At 33.4% G+C, this 22,827-nt stretch overlaps 1 protein-coding gene across 3 annotated transcripts in view; it reads right to left on the bottom strand.

The window, feature by feature from the left end:
- Window positions 1-22,827, bottom strand: part of Diaph3 (diaphanous related formin 3) — a 481,958-nt gene that overhangs the window by 320,086 nt on the left and 139,045 nt on the right. For all 3 annotated transcript variants that reach the window (XM_046466464.2, XM_058586107.1, XM_058586106.1), the window contains 6 exons: window positions 21,424-21,560; window positions 19,157-19,262; window positions 5,858-5,968; window positions 5,450-5,568; window positions 4,652-4,768; window positions 764-882 (listed from right to left, as the gene is read on the bottom strand). In XM_046466464.2, the coding sequence (XP_046322420.1) occupies window positions 764-882; window positions 4,652-4,768; window positions 5,450-5,568; window positions 5,858-5,968; window positions 19,157-19,262; window positions 21,424-21,560 (709 nt within the window). The remainder of the gene's footprint in view (window positions 1-763; window positions 883-4,651; window positions 4,769-5,449; window positions 5,569-5,857; window positions 5,969-19,156; window positions 19,263-21,423; window positions 21,561-22,827) is intronic.

Here is a 22,827-nt window from a genome sequence, read left to right as displayed (position 1 = left end):
CACAAATTCTGTCAGTCATTGTCTTTGAAGTACAGGTTCACTCTATTTCAGTTTTATGAATATGTGTGCTAAACAGAGTAACCAGTTCACATGACAGTGTTTCAAACTAAAAGACTGTTTTTGACTATTTTATACATTGGTACACACAAATGCTTTATGCATATAATTCATTTGTTAACATACAATATTGCAAAGATGTTCTTAAGCAGCAACATGTAATAAAATTATCCTTAGGACTACATGGAATTTCTTTTTAGAAAATTGGCAGAATTAGTTTAGTTTGCAGTTCTAAGGTTCTACCCAGGGGTGCACTGAATCATGTCTTTGCCCCTTTTGTATTATTATTATTATTATTATTATTATTATTATTATTATTATTACAGAGTCTTATTATTTTGAGACAGGGTCTTATTAAATTGTCACAGCTGTCCTCAAACTTATGATCCTCCGGCCTCAGCCTCCGATGTATCTAGGATTACAAGTGTGCCCCCACGTGTTGCTTTGTTCTATGTAAAGAATACACTGAGTACAGTTTAGTGCCAGTGCCTTGATTTATAAATTTTACACCCCATTGCTTTGCGCCATCAGTGGAAGACATTAACAGAATCAAAAAGGCAAATAATAAATATTATAATGACTACTAAGATACCCTGAAAGGGGCTTAAAGACCCTCTGGAGGTCCATCATAGAAACCAATACCACAGAGCTAACCCAAGTCATAGAAAAAAATAAGATATTTGAATTTAAATGAAGAAATACTTACCTACAAATTGACTTAAATCTAAATCCAATCGTTTTCGATATGTGAAATCTGGATCCATTCCATCTTTATGCAATACAATCTGGGATACACACTCATCTATTAATTTGAAGTACTGTTGTCTAAAATGAAAGAGAAGAGTAAATGTACTCTTATTACATCAAAACAATAATTTTATTAGGCTTAATTTCAAGTTCAAGAATTCGTTAATATAGTTTCAACAAGTGTTAGGTAGAGAACATTGTTAATTAAAAATTAGGCAATATAAATATAAATGAAATCAAATTCCATTTATTGATTTTAATAAATATTTTTAAATAGTCTTTTAGGAAATACACAATGCTTTAAAGACGACTTTCAAATACAAGTCAGAACCTTTACTTAATTTGTCAACAGTTATAAAGAGATTAAAATGAAGTGATATGTGCTTGAAGGTAATCCTCAAAGATCATTAAACTTCGCTGTGTCACACCAAAATAGCTACCGTTCATTCATTTTCTTAGTACAAACCAAGAAAATATTTTCTACAAAAAGTTTTATGGGAAGTTCTTTAAAGCCATATTGCACATTATTTTCAGAATGTTTATGCAATCAAATTAAAAACTGACACTGCAGAAGCTGGGGATGTGGTTCAACGGTAGAGCACTTGTATAGTGTGCCTTAGGCCCTGGGTTAGATCTTCAACATCACAAACACAAACAAAACTGATACTGTAAATGTTATGTAATGTCAAACTAGTATTTCTTACTCAAAAGAAAAGTAGGAAACATTTACTATGACAACAATGTACAAAAATTAAATTTCAACTAAAATCCCCAAATAGGATCCATGTTGTTTCTAAAAGTTAAACATAGTCAATCTGTATTTCTAATACCCTAAGAACATTCCCTAAAAATCTAGTCAACGAATGTGAAAGTAATACATGCAATAAAAATTATAAACAAAATCAGATTAAATGTTAGAATAGGCAGTACCATAATGAGGTACAAAATAACATTCCTAATCACCCCTAAGAATTCTTTCTTTCCTCCAGGACTTGCGTAGTGAAATTTTCTTCTCCACCACTTTCCATATGGACACCCCCTCTGTCCACATGGACCTCTCTTTCCTATAAACTGTGTCCTACTATCCTTGATCTATTTACCTTACATGTAATAAACCATCTATTATGCTGAATAAAACTAGTATGGCTACATATTATCAAAGACTAAGTCAATAATTTTCACACAGTAAAGTATTCAAGGAATGATTCCTAAGTCTCAATTTTCTCTACTTGTTTCAAGGACATTAAATAATGTAAGGCTTTAATAGTTTAGCTGTTATAACTTCTTTTACACTTATATATCTATCACATTTGAAATTTTCCATGATGTATTCCTTTTTTTACTCTTAACATCAGTCTAGTAGTTTAATAATAAAAATGTTTTTGCTTTAATACTGCAAGACATTTTGTCATTTTTTAAAATTTAATGTTGGCACACTTTTTCTCAAATCCACAATGTCCACTTATGAGTTCATTAATGATGTGGCTCAAATTACATGCAAAAACTCTTTCAGCAAGCAAAAATAGCCAAGAATAATATGTCTCTGGATCTTAGAAATGTACATCTAGGAAATAATCTCCATGATAAGTATCATGAATCTGTCAGGGGAATATGTGAATAAATTAATTAAGTGATAAATACAAATTGCCATTTCACTTCACCAACACAATACTACTCTTGTTGGAGAATGTGTTCTGAGATCATATGCATTTTATCTGAAGTATTTTTAACAAATATCAAAAATTATCTCCCTTGAGCTTCAACTAGCATCATATTTTGCACCTGATAAGACACTAATTATTTGGTCAAAACAGGACTTGGTCTTCTCCTCCTCCTGTACATTTTTTCCCCCTTTTTCTTGAGGAATTATGGCTGCCTTGGGTACATTTTCCCCAATGGAGTAACATCTCAGTAAAATTTCCTTTTAACCCAAAAGTTAAACTAAAAAAAAAAAAAAAAAAAAAAAACCTCTTAATTTTTCTCCTCAATTATTTTAAATGAGAACATTTTATATTCTGTCAAGATAATTTGTTATTTACAAAAAGTGAAAAGTTATATTTGTTTATATCAACAGTAGTTTAAAATGTTATTCAATAATAAATGTTAAGGTCATCTAAGATTTCTGAAAAGGCAAATTCCAGGTCCATGGTACAATGGAGGAAATAAAAATATAAACAGAAAACAAAAAGAACAACATTCATAGAATGTTTTCTTTTATACCAATAAAAGTTGTTTCACTGCATGGAAATTAAAAGCTAAATAAGTTAATTTTTTAAAGATGAATGTATGACAAAAATATGTAAGTGACCACAACTGTGATACTATAATATAATAAAAGCAACAAAAATATAAATTTATAAGAGTGGACAAATAATAACAATAACTAATTGCAGTTTGAGATCATGAAACAAAAACAGATAGTTGTATTAAACTTATAACAAGTATGTCTCCCGCTAAAATAAGACGAGCTGAACATGCCCCAGGACAGTTGTTTATTTTGATCTGTTTTGAAGTTGGACATAATACCATGCCCCTTGGACACAACCCCTGTGGCACCACAGACACATTCAAACCACTGAATGCTAACAGGGTCCTGACTTCCTGGGAACTTGCAATAGCAAAAACCAACCTGAGGTCAGCGGGATCACACACAAACAGATCAAGAAATTGATGGGGTTACTTCAGAATAAAGACAAGTTTTTAATTTCATTTTGAAGTAAATTTGGAGTAGAAATATAGTATTGTAATTAGCAGGATATAAGGGGTATTATAAAATCTTATCTAATTAGTATTTTTCATATATCATTTATAAAATGGTTAAATATGTAAGCTTTTATTTTATCTTAAATATCAGAAAGCAGTTTATTAAACTCATATTTTTAAAACATTTATGGGGTTCTTAGCTACAAAGAAGTTTGGTGCATGACCTCTACTCTTCCTAAAGGATCTGAAGTACCAACATTTTGACTCTTGTTGCCTCTTGTTAGGTACATTAGTACATCACTGAGCTGCACTTTGCCTTCACCCAGGGGCACAGTCTGAAAGAGGCTTTTCTAACAAATCCTTCTACTTGAAAATAAGAAGGAAAGACACACTCCCACAATATTTGAGAATGAAATCACGGCAAAGATAAATTGGTGGCAACATAGAGGATTTTATATTCAAACATCTTAGTTTCTCTCATAAAATAGCAATAAAACTGGAAAGAGATTATAGAGAACACTTATTGAGCATGCACCATGTATCAGGGATTTGGCTCTGTTACCATACTTAATCTTCCTACAACCCAGTGAGTTAGGTGTTCATATACATATAGAGCTACATTATGATGTAGATGAGGTAGAGAAAGGGTAAACAATTTGTTATGCTCAGCTGGCTGGTATATAATCAAACCTGAAAAGCCATATGTATAGTTTCTCTAATGCATTAGAAACATTAAACACACCTATATCATTAAGGTAATTTCCAGCTACTTAAACACTAATAAATGCTGTGTTTAGTATCCTTCATGTAACTTATGAAAAGAAACATATCAACATAATAGGTACTGCATAAGAAATAACCAGAAAATATTACCCATCACATGTTAAACAAATAATTTGTTGCTACTTTGAATTTTTATTCAGATGAAAGACTATAACCAAGAATCCACTGCAGTTTAAAGTCACAGTAATATAATAGTGTGTCACCATAATGTATCTAAATGTATGCCCAGAGGAAAAAAACATAAATCAATATTATGACAGAAATAAAAATTATTTTTAGTCCAAATGAAATATCAAGTGAACTTCACAATTAATAGATTTTTATTGGTGAAAGAAAACATTAGAATATAACTTCCTCTGACCTTATAAAATAATCATTTCGAATCAGCAAAAGATGCTGAAGAATAGAAATAAAATATCCCTCTGCTCTGGTTTCCTTAACTGTGTTCCATACCATGTTGTAAACATCAGATGCTTCAGTAAGTTGATTAAGGAACATAAGGACTTATTTATACTCTAACATCAAACAACTGTAATAATATGATACAGAATCTGCTCTGTAAAGCTTTGAGAAACCATTATCTATATTACCCTAATACAGGTACTGAAGACTGAAGGCAGGGAATAACTCTGGAAATGTAACTTGCTCTGACACTTTCTTGCTTCCCCCTCATAACCCCAACTAATCTGCTTTTCCTACGTGAAAATGCTGCTGGAGGTGAAGGTAGTAGGCTGCTGGCTGTGAACACCATAATGAGTTCTAGGGGTGCTCTCACTGACAGTGCCAGGGCAGGTGTTATTTATCATGGATAAGCACTAGTAGAGAATACGGGTGGATCTCTGGAAGAATGCAGTCCCACAAAATGAACAAGGGGCCTAATGAGTATGAACCCACTCTGCAGAGAAGGAGCATGGGTGGCAAGGGAGACACTTAACATAAAAAGCTGGTCCATTTGTTAATAGTAATATCAATTTATATATGTGTATACTCAGAAAAATGGAAAGAGCTAACAAAATAACATTTTTCTGGTGCAAAAAGGTTTGATTTCACATTGTTTTACATAGAAATGAGTTAAATATTTTATAGGGAGCACTCAGTTGTTTTGGGATTAGCAGTGCTTTTATATATCTTTTGACTAGACCTCAGAAAAAAAGGATATTCAAGTTCAGCTCTAATATCTTCCAGACGATGAGAGAACTCAATCAAATCATCTTCCTTATGCTCATCAAAGACTTTAAGTTGGATATCCAGGCCATCATTCTTAATACGTTTTAAACTCTAGAGATATTAAATTGCAATTATGATGAATGATTTTGTTTTTAATTATGCAAAAAATTAATGTATAACATATAAACAATAAACCAACCATTCTACATGATTTATAGCATTCAAAGATATAAAGTGTTAAATAATACTCAAATCTTATTATCTATATTTCAAAAATAGATTTTTATACTCAAAGTCTTTTCCCATAGATAAATTATTCTTCAGGGTAACTTATCTAAATTTCCCCCACTCAAGTACTCTTCTAATTTAAATATTAATAAGGAGACTGAAGGGCACTTACTGGTAATATCTCTTTCAATCCACAACGCATAAATTCATTTCTGATATGAAGCCTGAAGTCCAGATCATCAGGAGATGTAACAAGGGCGTTTATGAGCTGCATACAAGCTACCTACAGCAGACACACAGTGAGATTTAGACTTGGTTTCTAACATTAGAGATAAAACAACAAAATTGAAAAATCGAGGTTCTGTTCCAAGAATTACCAAATATTTTCTCTAGCAGAAAATCCTATTAATGTAATAATTTATGTGTAAAATATTTTAATCAACCATATATATTTAAAAGAAATAGAGTTTAAGTAGTTTTTCTTTTTCACTTATTTGGGATTGTTGAGGAAAAAGGGAGATGAAGATATATTACTCATTAGTATCTCTTCACAAAAAAATTCACCAATAACCAAAAGGTAAGGTCTTATCCAGCATCATTCCACATACAACCAATAGAACATGAACACATTCTGGCTCAAAACTACAAATATGTATTAGTGGATGGATAGTATCTAAACTGGAACAAAAAAAATAATAATTTTCCATTCATCAAAAGAAACATAAATTCCCAAAGACCACAAAATCAACAGGCTACTGAATCTGGTTACCAGGGTTATTATAACCAAAAACTACATAATTAATTAATTTCTCAAACTTTATCAAGCAATGGTTTTTGCACATTGGCAAAAATTCAAAATTACTGTGTTATTTTTATTAACACAAAAATTATATAGCTCATTAAACCCCTTTTAAGGTACAGCTTAAATAATAATAAAAAATTACAAAATCTTTCAGTTTAGGTTTCACACCCAGCTTTCAACTTCTCCAATTTTTTAGCCCTGCCTGAACTATGTTTTTTATCATCAAAAATCCATATAATTGAAGCAAAAGAGATTCTCTCTAGAGAGGAAAATCATTCTTTGTTGTTGCTGATAATGTTATTTTTCTATGTCTACATTCTACTCAAAGTCTAACAAGAACTACTGAACTACTGATCAATATGTTTAACCCCACGCTGTTCCCTAAATTGTCTTTTCTCCATTCCTTAAGGCAAGGTTTATATGAATTTAAAATGTTGTTTTTGGATTAAGACACCAACAGGGGTCTCAGTTCCTGCTGGTTGAAATATATAGTAATTGTTATATTTGATATCCAAGCACTAAAATTTGACCAGCATGCCTGTACTGTCAAACCTTAAGATTGTTTAAAATAGAGGTGGGAAATGTGCCAGAAGACAGAGGGATAAGCAAAACATACATTAAAAAACTTAAAACAGTCTACCTTTCTGCTACATACTCACTCAGCTATCACCAGTTTGTGTCAATAAATTTAAAATGTTTTCCTTCCACACCCTTACCAGTCATTACTAAGCAACCACAAACTTTTTTTTATCAGAAAATACTCTGTAATTTTTAAAGAGCTCAGAAAGTATGCATGCATGTGTGTGTCTGTGTGTGTGTGTGGTATGTGCACACAATTTCTCTACATTAAGAGATACTAAATCAGTGTCAATAACCCAGAATCTAAACGAATGTAAAGAAAGAAGCACACAGAAAGAAGCAAATACCAGCAACACTAAACTTAGCATAAATATCACCTAAACTGAAAACAGATATATGCAGAAAAAATAAGTAGCATGAAATTGAGAAGGGGAAAAAAATAATCTAAATTATTTCCAGGAAATATTCAAAAAGATGATTTCTCAAAGAAAGAAAAGTGGGAAACTAAGCTGAAAGAATCTATTTAAATCTATAAAATGTTTCCCCAGATGTAATGCCTATTTACCACTAACATGGCCTACAACCACTCTTTGATTTTTATCATGCAAACATGAGTTTATGAATATACATACATATATTCCAAAACATACTGACTTTCCTTACAGGTCAAAATTCTATAATGAAGGTAAAGATCAAGGTATTTTTATTAACACAAAATAAATTATATAGCTTTAATGTACAGCTTCAATAGTAATAAAAAATTGCAAATTCCAGATACATAGAACTGTGACCTCACATATATCTCAACGTATGTATGTGTGTGTGTGTGTGTATATATATATATATATATATAGACTTGAGGTATCATATGATATCGCACCAATTCAGCATACCAGCAGTAGACGTCAATTCAGAATCTGTGCCATATTAATTCCCAGAGATACTAAAAAAGGTTCAGGAGCTACAAAGGGAAGCAGTACAAACTGTACAACTGCAGATGCACAACTATCTTAGTAAAACATACTATACACTACAAGAGGTACATCCGGCATACATTGGGAATTGGAGGTACTAAATAAGAACAAAGACTACTTAATAAAACTACTAACTCAAAGATTAATAGGAAAGTGCCCAATGAAGGAATGGACAAAGATATTTCAAGAAGAGGAATTAATATGTTCAAAGACAGGGGCTATTTCACTGAATTACAAGTAATTCAAAGTTCAGAAATCCTTTGAGCAGGGAGAGCTGGTAAAGGAGTCAAGAGAGATGATGGTGACCAGGAAGACAGGGGACAGATCAGACATGCCTTTTTGTGTACCAAAACACAAAATTCACATTCAAGTGCAAATAGTGAAAATCACAAAGGATATTGTGGAAAGCAGGAACAATAATAGAAACAGTAGATTCAGATTAAAAAGCTAATGTAGAAACAAAACGGTGGTGAGCAATGTAAGAAGGGCTGGAATAACATTTGAAATCTAAACAGGAAAAACTGATACAATTTGAACACTGGTTGAGGTAGAAGAACAGAAGTTACAAGAAGCCTCCCACATTTATTGTTTAACTGACAGGATTTGGAACCATAACAAATATACAAAATGCAAGGAAGCCAACAGGTTTTAAAGAAGAATAGGATAAATCCTGCTTTTAAAACTGAAACTAATATGTACATTAGGAATCATTCATTAAAAAAATAGTTTGTCAACTGGGGATTAATAATAGAAATATTAATAGAAACTCAAGAAATGTGAATAAGTTATTCAATCACCATGCTTATAGAAATATGACCTCTATTAACTTGTATTATGCTACAGAAATGGCTTCAATTACGTGACAAAATTCACCTCCTTCTGGAGCTAGACAAAATTTACTATCTTGTACTCAACTCTGTACTATGACTTTTTAACCTTTGGTTTCTGACCTTTTCTGGACAAATAAGTTAAGACACAAAATTCAAGGAACATAAACATGTTCAATGCCTGAGCCCATCCACAAGCCAGTTCAGGTTGCTCCAAGACCACCAAGAGCAGATTCTTTCTATATTGTTGGTATTCTCAGGAACAGCAAAAGCAAGTTGTCTGAAGAAAGTTCACTCTTGGCTCAACATGTTCATCCTGGATGTACATTGATGATTTTACAAGTTTAAATGATGGCTATACTACAATGTAAAATCCTAACAGCTTCAGGAGATAAATCCAGATTGAAAACAAGTACCAGAAAATACTTAAATAAAAATTCTATCAGAATCTGCAAATACTTATTATCTGATCCTGGAAGATACAGTTTAGAATGTTATTCATCTTCCCTACCCAATAGCAGAAATCATCTGTCTCTCTTTGCACAATCAAATTTCACATTTATCAAGTTAAGATGAGTAAATGATGCTTACAGAGAAATATTTAGCCTCCAGTACAAATAAAGAAACTAATGATTTTTAAATTCTATATACATATGCATTAATTCAGAATAAAAACTAAACAGACTACATAATGTAGAAAGACACAGAAACAGTAAAGGATATCAACAGATGTAAAGTTCTTAAATTTTATTTAATCTCCTAATTGAATGTTCTATAAATGATATGGCAAAACAAGAAGTCAGAGCTTGAAAACTGCATATGCTCCACATATGCACCCAAAGAAACGAATTGCAATATTCAAGGGACTATAAGTTACATGAATAGGACCTCTGAATGACATGGATTCTTCTAAACCATTTAATACTTCCTCTCAAGGCAGTATCAATTTCTCCTATATGATCCCATGCATTCTGTTGACACTGCTAAATGAAAAATTTCATATCAATAATTAGGTAGCTTTAAATTCATTCCTGAGCATAAGAGTCTTAAAAGCAATATATTTCATTCATCTCTGTAGTTCCAATATCTGGCGCATACCAGTCATTGGCTAACTGGTTATTTAAAAGACATTGCAGTTATCTTTGAGCCACAGGTTAAATTTATCCTTCTAGTGGTCTATCACAGTATTAACAAAGGTAACTATTATCTTTAAATTCTAGGGAATGTTAATCACTAGCTTATTCTTAGAAGTTCTCCATATGAAAATGAGTTCACATTGGAATATTATTTTATGGGTATTATAACATCATTTAGGATAATAGCATATTATTTACTGCTTCATTCTATTGTTTGGTGTTTCCATTCTTTCATAATTTTATATTTATCCTATTGATGCAAACTTCAATAAAAGTAGATGCCAAAATAGAGAGAAATAAAGATAAACTGATCTCTCTATCCTAGGATGCCCCAATAATGGTTCTTTAAAAATAACTCTCCAATCAGGCATGATGGCTGATGTCTATAATGCCAGCAGCACAGGAGGCTGAAGGAGGAGGATTGCCAAGTTGAAAGTCAGCCTTAGCAAGACCCTATTTCAAAATACAAAATAAAAAGGCCTGAGGATGTGGCTCAGTATTTAAGTACCACTGGGTTCAATCCCCACTACCAAAAATAAAAATACAAAAATAAACCCTCTAATTCATACTCTGTATTCTGCATTTGGTTTTTCACTAAGCGTGAAAATTCGGTGAATTTTAAGGAGTAGAAAGAATAAAATCAAATGAAAACAAACAAATTTGGCTAAATCCAGAAAGGCATTTTACCTCTGATTTGTCTCATTCCTCTAATAATAATTGACCATTGACAAGTTCAAAATAGAATGATTACAACTCAAGAAAGATCTTTCATTGTTTTTAATATTTTAATGAACCCAAAACTATATATAACAGGAAAAAGTTCTCAATTTTTTTTATTATTTTAAAAAGATCCTGGTGTTTTCTACGTTCTGAGACACATAAGAATTGAAATCCAAACAATTTCCAAAGTTATATTTTATAATTGAACTAAATGAAATCCAAGGATTGAAAAGATTTTTTTTTAAGTTAGTAAAAGATTTAATTACAACTCTCAACCTTTGACTGAGGGAGCATAAACGGCCAACAATCCCATCACAGTGTTTGAACAGAAGCCACACTTCTCACAAGCTACTCTCAGCTGCACCTCAGCCACATGCTTGAACAAACACAACAAATAAATTTTAACACAGGGCTACTTCTGAGACACACAGGACTTTGGATCAAGGATTTCCCCTGTGTCCTGGCCATTCCTCCTAGAACTTCAGGGCAGCTTGAGACACTTCCTCAATTCCCTCCCTCTTCCTCATCTAGGGTCAGACCTACGTGAAGTTGGATGGTTCTCCAGCCCCTCCAGACCCCTCTTCCAAAGACCATCACAGGCATTTCGCCCAATCCCTCACACACCAAACCTCCTCTTCTCAGAGGAACCAGACCAACATCCCTTATTTCACAAAGCAAATTCCAACAAGAGTATCATTTTCAAATCATCTGATTGAAAAGTATTACAACTAAAAATACAACCTTGGGGCTCTGGTTGTGGTTCAGTGGCAGAGCACTTGCCTAGCATGTGTGAGGCACTGGGTTCGATCCTCAGCATCACATATAAATTTAAAAAAAAATCAAGATGCATCGACAACTAAAAAATATTCAAAAAAATGTATATATAACCCTTTCTTTTTTGTTATATATGTACTTTTCATTTGTTTTAATTAGTTATAGATGACAGTAGCATGCATTTATGCACTTTGATATATCATATTCTCAATGGAATATTAGCTTTAAAGAAGAGTAAAATTATGAAATTTGCCAGTAAATGGTTGGAGTTGGAGAATATCATGCTAAGCAAAATAAGCCAATACAACAAAACCAAAGGCCAAATGTCTTCTCTAATATGCAGTTGCTAATCAACAATAAGGCGGGTGGCACTAGGGAAGAATAGCATTAGCTTAGATTAGGTAGAGGGAAGTGATGGGAGGGGAGTGGAGGGGATACGGGGATAAGAAAGATAGTAGAATGAAACAGATATTATTATTGTATGTACATATGTGAATGCTGACCAGTATGATTCTGCAACATGTATACTCAGAAAAACGAGAAATTATGTCCTACCAATATAACCCTTTCTTAAGGGTTATTATTGAACAGAATACTTCATTTCCCTTTGTTGTCCTCTGTACAGGATCACACTCCACACTCTCATGCTTTGTGAGGTGTGTGAATGCCCCATGCACAACACACAGCCTTCCTCTAGTAAAGTTCCAAGACACCAAGGGGGTAGATAATATTCCTGGCTTTTGCCTTTTGGGAAAATACATTCTAAGATATAGAACGCCTCCCATAGACATTCTAGAAAGACATACCATCCACTAACCACCCCTGTCCATGACTGCATCAATGTTATCATCATAGCTTAAGAAATCAAAAGATATGATAGTTGCGAAACAATGTGAATGTATGTAACGCCACAGAATGGCACATTAAAAAAAAAAAACTGAAGAGAACAATGGCTATGTATTTCAACAAAAGTAAACAAACTGCAGATCTGAGTTATTTTTACTGCAAAATAAAAAAAGAGGTCCACAAAAGTACAACAGAAACCCATCTAATTTTCAGTGTCTAAAGAATATGGTAAAGCAAATTTTTTGAAGGCTGGAGGCAGTTAAATAAAAAGATATTAAGCATATTTTCAGTGAGCAAAAGATGTTAGTTACATCTAGATTCACATTAAAGTATCAAAGACATTAATGTTACCCTTCTCATAACCAAGCTTGTCTGCCTTTTCCCTTATTCATATTTGCCCTCTAAAAGAACTTTCCTCCCTCTAGATTCAGAAACTTTGGAAAACATGTTTTCTTTTTAGTCAATAACTCAAATAGGGAAAGTTCTCTTGTATCACGTGAACCAGAATTAAAGAAAGTTTCGTTCCATTCATTCTACATTCCAAGTACACTGAATGTATACAAATAACACTAGGAGCATCCAACTGAAGGAAAATCAACCAAGAAGACAACTCTAAGAAGCTCAGCAGTTTGTTCTATTTCAAGACAATTCTCCCTGAGCTTTGCACATTTCTGCATGTATTGCAGTAGAGGCATTGATGGGCTTTGTTCTAGATTTAAGTATAGCAAACAACCTCAGAGGATAGAGGCAGCATTGTTCCTTCCAACAAAGGGCAGGCAAGCTCCTAGTCCAATATAATAAAGTCACCATCTGGCATAGACTCAGCATGCTTACCGCTCATTCTAGAAGATTCAGGTTCCATAAGCTCAAAGTTCCTCTCCTACAGCACACTCACCATCTCCCACCAGAGAGCTCTGCCATTTGACCACCATAGCTAAACTTTACTAAGCATTCTGTCAGAATAGCAGAAGACAGCTATGGATCCTGTACCTACCATGCATAATATCTTTCTGGATTTCCACGTGTCTGCCGTATCTCAACCCCCATAACCCTAGGTCAATCATTCTATGAGATGGGTGAGTGAAACAGATCAAAGTGACAGACTGGACTGTCTTCAGACAGACACTCCAAAAAGAAAGTTCAGGAAATAATTGATTTTAATCTAAGAATCATAAAGATTATCAGCCAGCTCGAAAGCCATGCTGATAGCCTTGTCTCCTATAGCCATTTGGGTAACAATGATTCCAACTGGGGGTCCCCAACAATTATAAACAACATTTTCCTTCCAAAAATGCCATGTGTGTCTTCAAGAGAGAACAACTCATATGAAAGACAGGCATTAACTTGCCTCTCTTTTCAAAAATATCATAACTGACACATTATGTGTTTAGGGAAACACCACCAGTGTGCCATGCAGTATTCAGATAACTTTGGAAATCACTTCAAAGTCAAGCTTCCTTCGGTTAATCTAAGAAAGGTGGGGTGGAATGGGATGATTCACTATATTCCCCCTCATGCAGGAATGAAAGTCAGACATTTTAAAAAGCTGTTATGAAATTTTTCCTGGGTTTTAGCTGAGATAATCAGTGATACCACATCATCCCTGACAGCACTTGGGGCAGCTTTAAGTCACTGGCCAGGGTTGCTTTGCACAAAAGAATTGCCCTGGACTTCCTCCTTCCTGAAGCAGAAGACTGTGAGATCATTAACATATCAGTCTGTATATAAATTAATACACCAGCCTTGTGGAAAAAACAATTGAAAAATTTAAAGAGAAAGCCAACTGTTGTGCTAAGGTCTCCCTAAGCCTTTCACATTTCTGCATGTATTGTAGTAACTTACTTCCTGATTCAGTCTCATTGGAGGAGTCTTTATTATATAGTCTACAAGGCAACTTAACAGATTTCATCACAGCCTGTATCAATAAGATCATAGCTAACTGCTTGTTGTCCCTGCCCCTAAGGTCAGGGTTTATCTCCTTCAACACCATACTGCAACTGGTCTTCCTCACATCACACTATGAGCTTCATGCTCTGGAAATGGGGGCTGCAATAAAGCTAACACAAGAGCCTTTATTTTTGACCTAGAAGTTTATGTTTGTTGACAGCACCCATTAAACATGTTAGTTTACAAGTAGTGGGAAACCTGGAACCCTTCAAGTTCAGTTACCACTCCAATGGGACTGGATCAGGAAAACACAATTAGGGTGGGGAGGAGGTGCAGCTTTCCTGTTATTTCAGACTTAGGAACACGTACACAGAAGAAAAACCAAATGTCCAAAAAACCAAACTAAGATTCACACACTTATTCCTTTCCTGACATAAACATATCATTACATATCAATCAACTCTATGAACAACAGCAAGGGTTTCAACAAACCCTTTGAAATCCAGATCCCCTTGCAAAATACAGTTCTCACAAGAGAAGATGGAAGACACACATAGAAAGGAGGAGAGAGAAATGAGATAACAGAAAATTAAAATGTGGCAAAAACTAGAGATAGGCAACTCTATATTTATTCCAAACCTCTTCTAAGTAAGACCAGGCCAACAAGAGAGAACAATCACACACACACAAAAATGGACCTATGATAGACAGTGTGGTTCTCCAAGGACATCTGTGGCAGAAGGTATCTCTGATCCTAGCATCTCAAGTGCTACCCAGGGTAGTGTTTGGGATCATGTTTCTGAGAACATTGTTGTGATGTGGTACAGCATTCTTCTTCTGTACATTACATACCAACCATACATGGTTCTGTGGGCCTTGAAAAATTTTATAAGGTACTCAATACCATTTTCTATTTAAATGGCCTAGAATGGATTAGGTTGCTTGCATCTGAAGAAATCTTCCTGACATATTTGAGAAAATAAACTGAAGTATATTAGTGCAATTTCCAATATTTATTATTGGTTTTAATTGGTTATACATGGCAGCAGAATGCATTTATGCACTTCAATAGATCATACATAAATGGGGTATAAGGTCTCATTTTTCTTATTGTAGAATCACATCAGTCATGCAGTCATATTATGTACATAGGGTAATAATGTCTGTTTCATTCTACTATCTTTCCTATCCCCATATCCCCTCTTCTTCCCTCACTCCCCTCTGCCTAATCTAAGGTAACTCTATTCTTCATTAGTGCCTCCCCTTCATTGGGAATTATCATCCATATATCAGAGAAAACATTTAGCCTTTGTTTTTTTTGTTTATACTTTCTTTCCTGAAAATGAGACTCTCTAACATCTGAAAATAAGTATAAGATATTTCGGGTACTTCGTTTTTCATTTTATTACTAAACTATATCAAATGGGGGAAATACACTCATTTTCTATCAAAATTATAGGAAGTCAAATTATCTTTATTATGATAACACTCTAAAGAAAATCAAACAATTTTCCTTTAAAAAGCACTTTGCTATAAACATACATTGCAATAAAAAATTCCTCATTGTTCTTTATATTACTATCTCCCATTTCTCCAATTTAAAAGCAAACAATTGGTTTCTATTTTATTTGGTAACAAACAAGTTTTATTTTTAATTTGATGATCTGCTAATATCACCCAGATTAATTCATTTTAATAAATATGAATTAGGAAGATAATGGATTAAAATGGGCACTTAGAACAATGGCTTTATGGGAAAATTGACAATCAGCTAGTTCTAAAATAACCAAATTTGTAGAAAATTCAGAAACCCTCAAAGAAAGTATATTTATGTTAGTAAAGTGTTGCTTCATAATTTTAATGAAAATAGAGCATAATCAGTAATCCTCAGAAGAGAATCTATTTTACCTTTTTTTTTAATTGAGGGTGGGGTGAGGTAAGCTAAATTACCTTGTTGCAAATAGTACCTTTTACTCTTAAGCTTGCCATCTCCTAGTTTTTCAAACATGAGGCTTAATAATAAGAAGCCTTTGTTAAAGGGTAAAACCCACAATAAAATGAACAGCGAAAATTAAAATTTAGAATTCTCTTCCCATTATCTACTCTTTATCAGCAACATGGAATGTCCCCAGAAAATGAGAAAAGGTGATTTTAAATGATGCCAACATAACTTTTCTTGATGCAAATTAAGATTTAAGAACTGCATCAAGAAATTTATTTCAGCATTTGAAGGACATCAAAAAAGTACAATACCACCAAGTGTAACAGAAAATATAATTACTTACAACTTAACAAATTATTTTTGTAAAAACCAATTAGTTTCAAATATAATCAACCATCTATACCATTGTAAAAATTCTCAAGAATTGAATCAAATACATGATTTCCATAGCTATCAAAGGTCAATGTTGCCAGGTGAGATAGCACACACCTTAGGAGGCTGAGGCAGGAGGATCACAAGTTCAAGGCCACCCTTGGCAACCTAACAAAGCCCTAAGCAACCTAGCAAGACTAACTCGAAATTAAAAATAGGCTGGGGATATAGCTCAGTGGTTAAGCACTTCTGGGTTCAATCAATGGTACCAAAAAAGGGAGAGGGGGAGCCGAGTGTTGCTGCTATCCCTCCTCTACTACACTGCTATATCATTACCATAAAATAAGGCCAATAAGAGGTAGTTCAAAAAGAAATCATCCTAACAAATGTAATTAGCCACATTATTTGTAACAAACAATGGAAATGACCAAAATGTCTGACAACTGATAAATTAAATATGGTGTATTCAATATATAATGGAATAATAGGTGGCAATAAAAAAATGAACTCTGATACACATTCCAACAAAGATAAACCTTGAAAATATTATGTTAAATGAAAGAAGCCAGTCACAAAGAACCAATAATTGCATGATTATATTAATGTGCAGTGTCTGGAATATGTAAAACTATAGAGACAGAAGGTAGGTTACTGGTGGCCTAGGGCTAGAGTGAATGAAGGAATTTGGGGGTTACAGCTAAGGGGTGAGAACTTTCTTTTGGGAGCATTGAAAATACTCTAAAATTGATTGTGATTAATACATCTGAATGTAAAAAAATACACACTTTAAATGGGTAAATAATATGACATATGAATTTTATCCAAATATAACTTTATTTAAAAACCACCCAAAAACTAAATTCAATTTTGAAATAGAATTTTAAAAATTTCTTCAAGTGTTAATGTCTTAATCTTATGGATAGTAAGCCAGAACTGTTTAAAACATCGGATGAAAAAGAACACCTATACAAGAGGAAATCAAAAAGATTCAAGGAAGAAAGGAAGGAAAAGAGAAGAACAGAAAGAAGAGACAGAAGTAGAACAAGAAGGAATATGAATTAAATGACCCCAACACAAGAAGCCAAAACTACAGGTGTCAGCAGTGGAGAACAAAGGCAAGTCCCTAATTCCCCTGCCATCTGCCAAGCGCAGAATGAGTGAAAAGGGGCTTTTTTCCAGGCCCATGGCAGCTGGACACATGCAGTAGAGAACATACATTCAGATCCTCAGTCCTGCCTACTGCAGAGGGACACAAATCACAGCAACAAGGTCCCTCACCAGCCACTCACATTGTTGTCAGCTGATATGTCACAGTCAAATTCATCAGCTTCACAGTTTCTAACATCATCTGATTTTGCTTTAAATAACATCTTTTAATTTTAATTTAATGTTTCTTAATTTTAAGACTTGGATTTTCTATTCCTATCACAACTAGAAACAATAAAAGGATCAAGCACCAGAGAACATTTAAAGTTTAAAAAAAAAAAAAAAAAACAACTATAAGTAGAGTCCAGGCATAGTGGCATAAGCTTGTAACCTCAGCAGTTTAGAAGGCTGAGAAAGGAGGATCACACGTTCAAGCCAGCCTTAGCAACTTAATGAGGCCCTAAGCAACTTGGTGATACCCTGTCTCAAAATAAAAAAACATAAACAGGGCTGGGGATGTGGCTCTGTGGTTAAGTGCCCCTGAGTTCAATACTTAGTACTGAAAAAGAAAAAAATAATACAATTATAACTTTTACATATAATTTTTTTTTACATATAATTAAAAACAGATGTGCTTCATACTTATTAGCACACTGGTTTCCAAAAGTTGTTGCTCAGCAGAATCACCTAAGGATTCTTTTAAAAACTCCCAAGGCCACATCACAACCAGGTCAAATAAATTGTTAAAATCCTGGAAATGAGAATCAGTTATCAATATATTATTTAAAAATGCTCAGTTTGATCATCACAACAATCATACCAAAAATCTTCTTGTTTGTTTTCATATTTTTGAAGGAGAATTAGATGAATATTAGCTGAATACTAAAATGATTTAAGTCTAAATGTAAATTTTTTGAAAAAAAAAAAAAAAAGTTTAAGAATATCTCATATAACCCTAAGATTCTTCTTTTTTCCTTCTTTTTCTTTTCTTTTTTGTGATGTTGAAGATCAAACCCAGCGCTAATGTGATCTGCCACAGAAGTAAAGTTCCAGCCCTATGACTTTCAATTTTATTGTGACTCATATAAACTCTCAGCTTATTAGTCATGAAAATTAAAACAATGAGAAGCCTCAATTAATATAATTGATGAAACTGCTTAAAAATAATATTAATAATTAAGCCTAATAGAATAAACAGTTTAAAGAACTATGGTGATATGTTTTATTGAAAAACCAGTAATTTTACTCCTAGAAAAGTAACCTAAGGAAGTAATCATAGATGTTTGCCAAGACATCTATAAGACAAATTATAACAATACAAATTGAAATTCTAGACATTCACTAAAAATAATACTATAAAAGAATACTAAGTAGCATGCAGTTTCATAATATAGTATTTACATACAAACCAGTCACAAAATAGTTTCACAAAATCTATGTATAGGTTTCATATACATGGAACCTACTTGCAGCTGAACTGAATTATGCCGAAGGCCCTCCACAATAGAAGAAAATCTGTCAATTTTTCTTTCTTCTCCAGCTGAAGTTAAAGCTTCTAAAACTTCTTCAAGGCTATTGAAAATGTGAAAGTCTATTAATTAAATTGCAAATGACACAAATACCATCATGCAACTGCTTCATCCTGCTATAGGTGTCTATATGCTGAGGCAACCAGTAACACTTTTAGAAGTAACTTACTGAGTACATACCATGGACCAAGCACTGTTCTAAGCATAATTTATGCTTCAATTCATTTAATCCTGACAATGCCCTACGAAAATGTGCATTCGTCAAGTATTTATATACCACTTACCACTTATCAGGCACTATTTGAGCCACTTTACAAATATTAAATATTTTTTTAACTTTTTAATTAATACATTAAAATTATACAAATTTGTAGGGTACCGTGTCATGTTTCTATATATTTATATATCGTGGAATGCTGAAACTAGGATAAGCATACTATCTCCTCAAACTTAGGTCACTTCTCTATGGTAAAAACAAACATTCAAAATCCTTTCTTCTAGCTTTCTTGAAATACACAATAGATTATCATTAGTAGAGTCAATTTACTGTGAATTAATGTATACAAAAAAACACATGAAGTGAGTACTATTATTAATCCCCACACTAGATTAGGAATCAGAAGCAGAAAAAGGTTAAGCAACTTGTTTGGTGGCTCACATCTGCTACATTGTGGAACAAGGTTCTGGAACCAGACAGCCCCGTTGCAGTGAGCAAAAAAAGCTCTCACCAATACATTCCAATGCCTTTCAAATAAATGAAGTTGTAATAGCCAAAAATACACAGTAAGATACTTTAAGTATTCAAATGTACAATATAATTATGCAAGAGCTATATGCCTCCTCCTCTTGTAAAGAATAATGTGTATCTAAGCTATTATAGATGCTTATTTTGTGGATGGAGGCAAAAAGTTCTAAATGTTATTTACATTATTTTAATACCCATTCTGAAGTCAAGAAGCAATAAAAAAGGGAGAAAAGGAAAGGAGGAAGAAAAGGGATAAGGAAGGAAAAGAAAGAGAAAATGGGAAAAGAGAGAGAGGAAGAGGAGGACAAACAGAAAGAAAAAAGAAGGAGAATAGGAAAAAAAAAAAAAAAAAACAGGAGTCCAAGAGGATCTGGAGAGAGGAAAAGGAGGAGGGAAGGGAGAAGGGCAGTAATAAGGAGAAAGGATGGAGGAGAAGGGAGAAAGGAAGGAGAAGTTAAAAAAGTATCATATATGTATATCAACATGTATATAGATGCTACATTAATTCTTAGACTTCCACAACAAAAAACATGATATTTTAAAACTGCAAAGGATAAAGTACTAAAGCCAGATGCCATGCTTGGGACAATAGCTGGGTTTAACTAAGCCTCTTCTACAGATATACACTACAGGTATACACTGGGTATACACTGGGAACAAGGAACCAGGCCTAAGTGGTGCCTTTGACTCTGCAACTGTGGCTCCTCTAAACTGGCTCAATCCCACTGGCTATAGCAGGATCTCCCTGAGGCAGATTTTCAAAGGAATGCAGGAGGCTCTGCTTATTGGGCTCTGCATACTCTTGTATGAGATGTCTGTGTTCTTTTGGTTGTTCAGTTCATTCATTTTAATCGTTTTCAAAAGGCATTTATATGCTTTCTTATAATTACAAGACCAAATTCCTTTAAAGAAGAAAAAAAAGTTTATAATTATCTGGAATAAGTACAATAGTCTAAGAAATACAGTTAACTGCTTTAAAGCTTTAGTATGTACTGTATGGTCAAAGACTTTGTACCCTCAGGAGTACAGTATTATCACATATAAAATTTCCAAAATATACATATAGATTTTTCAAATACCTATGTTTGTTTTTATAAGGGAATATACATAGCACACAGCTTGAATTAATTCTATCTCAAAAAAATTAAATAGAACCTATATATATATATATATATATATATATATATATATATATTTTTTCAGTCTGCACATAGTGCTTGAATTCAAAACAGTTCAAACTATGATGAAGAAATCCGTTTTTCAATGGAACATTTTGGCCCATAACATATGGATAAAGAGAAAAAATTACTCAGCATTTCTTTTTAGTCAATCAGAATTTAAATCAAATGTTTACATAAAATTCAACATGTATTTAAATTTTAAATGAATAGATACCATTAAATGAATAAACTTTTGAAGCTTATTATTTACCATGACCAAAAAAGCAAAGAACACTTACATGCTTTCCTCTCCTACAATGCACACAGCAGAAAGGAGCTTAACCACATCTGTCATCATACTGGGGTGCTTGGGATCCATGGCTTTGGCCAATAAGGAAAGACTCCTTTCTTCACTCATAATTCTTTCTAAGCCATACTATATTATTTTGGAAACAAGAGGTTAAATGTTAGGAGTTAATTGAAAAAACCATGCCTAAATCGAAATGCAGTTATTTAGAAATTTTTATAAGAATACATTCTCACAACTAGTAAAGTCTGAAAACATGCATGCCTGTAGCACATTAAAAATTCACAAAAGTATTCACATTATGTCAAGAACTATGAGGCTATACCAAATACAGAGAACACAAGAGTAAAATGAGATTTTCCAACAGCAAAACAGACCATACTAAAACAGACACCGAGGTCATGAGGAATTTATTCCTGGGCAAGAAGGCTGGTAAGAGAGCTGTATGCATAAGTAAGCACACAGCACTGTTGATGAGAAACACAAGGCAAACCACATTGTGTGCAGTAATCTGTCATTTTGAACCAATAAGTAAAACTATTTTCTATAAAATTAATCCACTATAATAAAATCATTTCAGCATATAAAAAATATCAAACATTCTATTGATGAGAGGTTTCACTTTTTTCTTCCTATTTGAAATCCAGGTGTATTTTACACGTACAGCACATCTCATTTCAGATTAGACACATTTCAAACACACAAGCCACATTTGACTACCATATTATATTGTGCAGGCCTAAAGAGTAACACTATATTTATAAACCAGCAAAAGTTGAAGGACAATCTGAGGAAGGTCCCATGTAGAAACTGCCTTAGCAAATGTTGTATCCTAATCACAATGATAGTAATCATCAAGAAGGCAATGCAGTTGTAAACACAAATGTTAATTTGGGATGAGGGTCATCTATTTGCTGCTGCCAGGACATTACATCCAATAAGAAAATGAAGAGCTATATTAATGACATGGTGGTTTAAGATTGTATACATCTCTTGGGCATATTTATAATCTGTATAAGTGTGAAAAAAAATAGGCTGAACAAAAGCAATTGAATAATATCATTTACCTATCATGCATCTCAAAGGATTCCTCTAAGGAGGAAGAAACTGGTTGATCTGAGACACGACTAGGCACTAAAAAGAGGCCTTGATTCCAATTAGAAACCTATCAAGTATGACTTGAAATTAGCAGTACATATAAGCACCAAAGTCAAAGCATAACAAGTTTAGACCCAACTGCTTTGACTGTTATAAAGGCCTATTTATAACATTCTTGCCTTGCATCTGACATTTATGTAAAGAAACCTTCACACTGTGCGAAAATATTGCATTTGCTTTAAACCACTAAGAAACACAGGTACAGTGGAGAAAGTACAAGCCAGTGGATGGGCCAAGT

This window comes from Marmota monax, unplaced genomic scaffold (assembly GCF_021218885.2).
Source record: "Marmota monax isolate L192 unplaced genomic scaffold, Marmota_monax_Labrador192_F-V1.1 WCK01_AAM20220418_F8-fsc00049, whole genome shotgun sequence".
Classification (NCBI taxonomy): domain Eukaryota; kingdom Metazoa; phylum Chordata; class Mammalia; order Rodentia; family Sciuridae; genus Marmota; species Marmota monax.
This window is presented reverse-complemented; position numbering and strand designations above follow the sequence as displayed.